Below are 2,127 nucleotides of genomic sequence, written 5' to 3'. Positions count from 1 at the left end.
GTACACCTCATTGTCAATGCCTAACTGGCATTTTATGATTCATCATTCATATAGCTAGATAGGAGAATGGAGTGCTTGAAGACAAAACAAGTCTAGGATTTCAGCCTTGATTCTCCTCTGGTCTTTTCCTATCTCCACTCTCATTTTGGCTTTTACCTCTTAAAACCCCCACACTTTTTGTAAAGGACTAAATAGATAGAGCTAATTAATTAGAGGGAGGGTACTACTGTGTGTGTGACATATTTCTTGGACTATTTAGCAACAACAAGCTAAGGGGTGTCACTGCTCACTAACAACACTTGTGTAGTAGTAGTAGTTCTTTGCTCATCATTAAATTCCCCCCACACAAATAAACTTCCCATTTGGTTTTCTTGAATTCTTTGTCTCAGACATACACATAAATCAAATGGATTATGGAATGGTGGCAGCTGATTCAGAATGCAGTAGTGGATGTGAGTCTGGTTGGACTTTGTACTTAGAAAATTCTTACTTAACTTCTTGTAAAGACAATAACTTTGAAGGTGAAAAGAGTTTAAAGCAAAAACAAGAAGAAGAAGAAGAAGAAGATTTGTCTATGATTTCTGATGCATCTTCAGGACCTCCAAATTTTCATCAAGAAGAAGAGTACTATGGACACAACATTATTAATGGTAGTCATTATTATGCACCCATTAATAATCCAAAAATCAATTCAAAGAGGCAAAAAGCTAAGGAAAAAAAACAAAAACAACAACTTTCTGTACTGGATGATACAGCTAGCTCACCTATCTTCGATTTCTCCAATGTAAGTTTTTTGCTTTTTTTGTTTTACCAAACATACATTTATGTCATGCATTTATTTAAGAATGTGACACTTTTTACCAATTGTTATTTTTTTTTTCCTACAGAACAATTTCAATATCAACAAGAACACAGAGTCCGTGGAAAATGTAATGGATTTTTCACAAGGCTATTCTACAACACACTTTCAGGTACTTAAAAGCAATTTGTGCATGTATTTTTCAAGTTGTGATTTTTTATTCAACATTTATTTTTTTTACTAAAAATTTCAAAAGAGAGACTAACTTTTTTTTTTTCTTTTTAATGCAGGAGAGATCTGCTTACCAGGAACACTACGGTTATTTCCAGTCATCTCTACTACCTGGAAACAATTTGCAAGAAAACCAGTAAGTTCTTTTCTTCTTTTTGCTAATTTCTTTGCTGCCAATAACTTATTTTAATGATTCAACTAACAAATTAAACTTTTTTATTTTTGTTGTTGAATAGATGGTTTGAAGATAAGAGGTGGGAATAATTGCTAGGGTAGTTCGAGGCACTAAAGCTCCCGTTATGTGCAGGATCTGAATAACTGCTATCATTTTCTTTTTTTTAAAAAAAATGGTGATGCTGTATGGTGCCAAGTGAATCTTTAGAAAGTGGAAAGGAGTTAAATTTGTCTAAGCAAAAGGAACTGGATAAATTTGTCTAAGCAAAAGGAACTGGATCTCTAAAGGGATTCTTGTTCCTTTTCTTTTTCTGTTTTTTTTTTTTTTTCTTTCTGTTTTTTTTTTTTGTTTTCTTTTAGCTGTCAATGCATTGGGAAACAGCTTTAAGAGAAAAAAAAATGGGAATTTATTTCCTCCCTAATTATCTTCTTGTCAATGAATAGTAGTAGCTACATTTTAGCTTTTCCCAAGTTCTTGTTGAGCAACTTTTTATTTTTTTTTCAATTTAATCATTCGATATACATACGAAAATCACTGACTTAATTAATCCAAAATTCAAAATGAATAGATGTTGAGAGAGTAATGAGGTTCCTACCCAAAAAAATATATTCATTGTGAAATCTTATTGAACTGTTGACTGGCCATTTATGATGTACTATTATTAATTGGATATGTCATCAATATCATCAAGCCAAGCAAATTTAGTTCTAACTATATCCCCAATTTAGTTTTCTATTGATTTGCTAGACTTACAATGATTAAAACAGGATAATTAAGTAGCTGGAAGATATAACCATAAGAACTTTTTTATACTAAAAAAATATAATACGTATCTGATTAGGTAAGATTTGTTGAAATTCATATTGGAAAATTAAAGCTTTTTGTGTCCAATGTAAGCTGACCAAATCTTAGAAAAGGTTTT

At 31.5% G+C, this 2,127-nt stretch overlaps 1 protein-coding gene across 1 annotated transcript; it reads left to right on the top strand.

Annotated features, from left to right (window-relative positions):
- LOC107879936 (protein SOB FIVE-LIKE 5) lies at positions 1 to 1,675 on the top strand. The gene is made up of 4 exons (XM_016726860.2): positions 1 to 784; positions 888 to 971; positions 1,090 to 1,166; positions 1,267 to 1,675. Exons 1-4 carry the CDS (start codon positions 407 to 409, stop codon positions 1,292 to 1,294), a joined length of 567 nt encoding a protein of 188 aa, XP_016582346.1. The 5' UTR covers positions 1 to 406; the 3' UTR covers positions 1,295 to 1,675.
- The last annotated feature ends 452 nt before the right edge of the window (positions 1,676 to 2,127 follow it).

This window comes from Capsicum annuum, chromosome 8 (genome assembly GCF_002878395.1).
Source record: "Capsicum annuum cultivar UCD-10X-F1 chromosome 8, UCD10Xv1.1, whole genome shotgun sequence".
NCBI classification, from domain to species: Eukaryota; Viridiplantae; Streptophyta; class Magnoliopsida; order Solanales; family Solanaceae; genus Capsicum; species Capsicum annuum.
The sequence above is the reverse complement of the archived record's forward strand: the minus strand, read 5'-3'. Positions and strand labels throughout refer to the sequence as shown.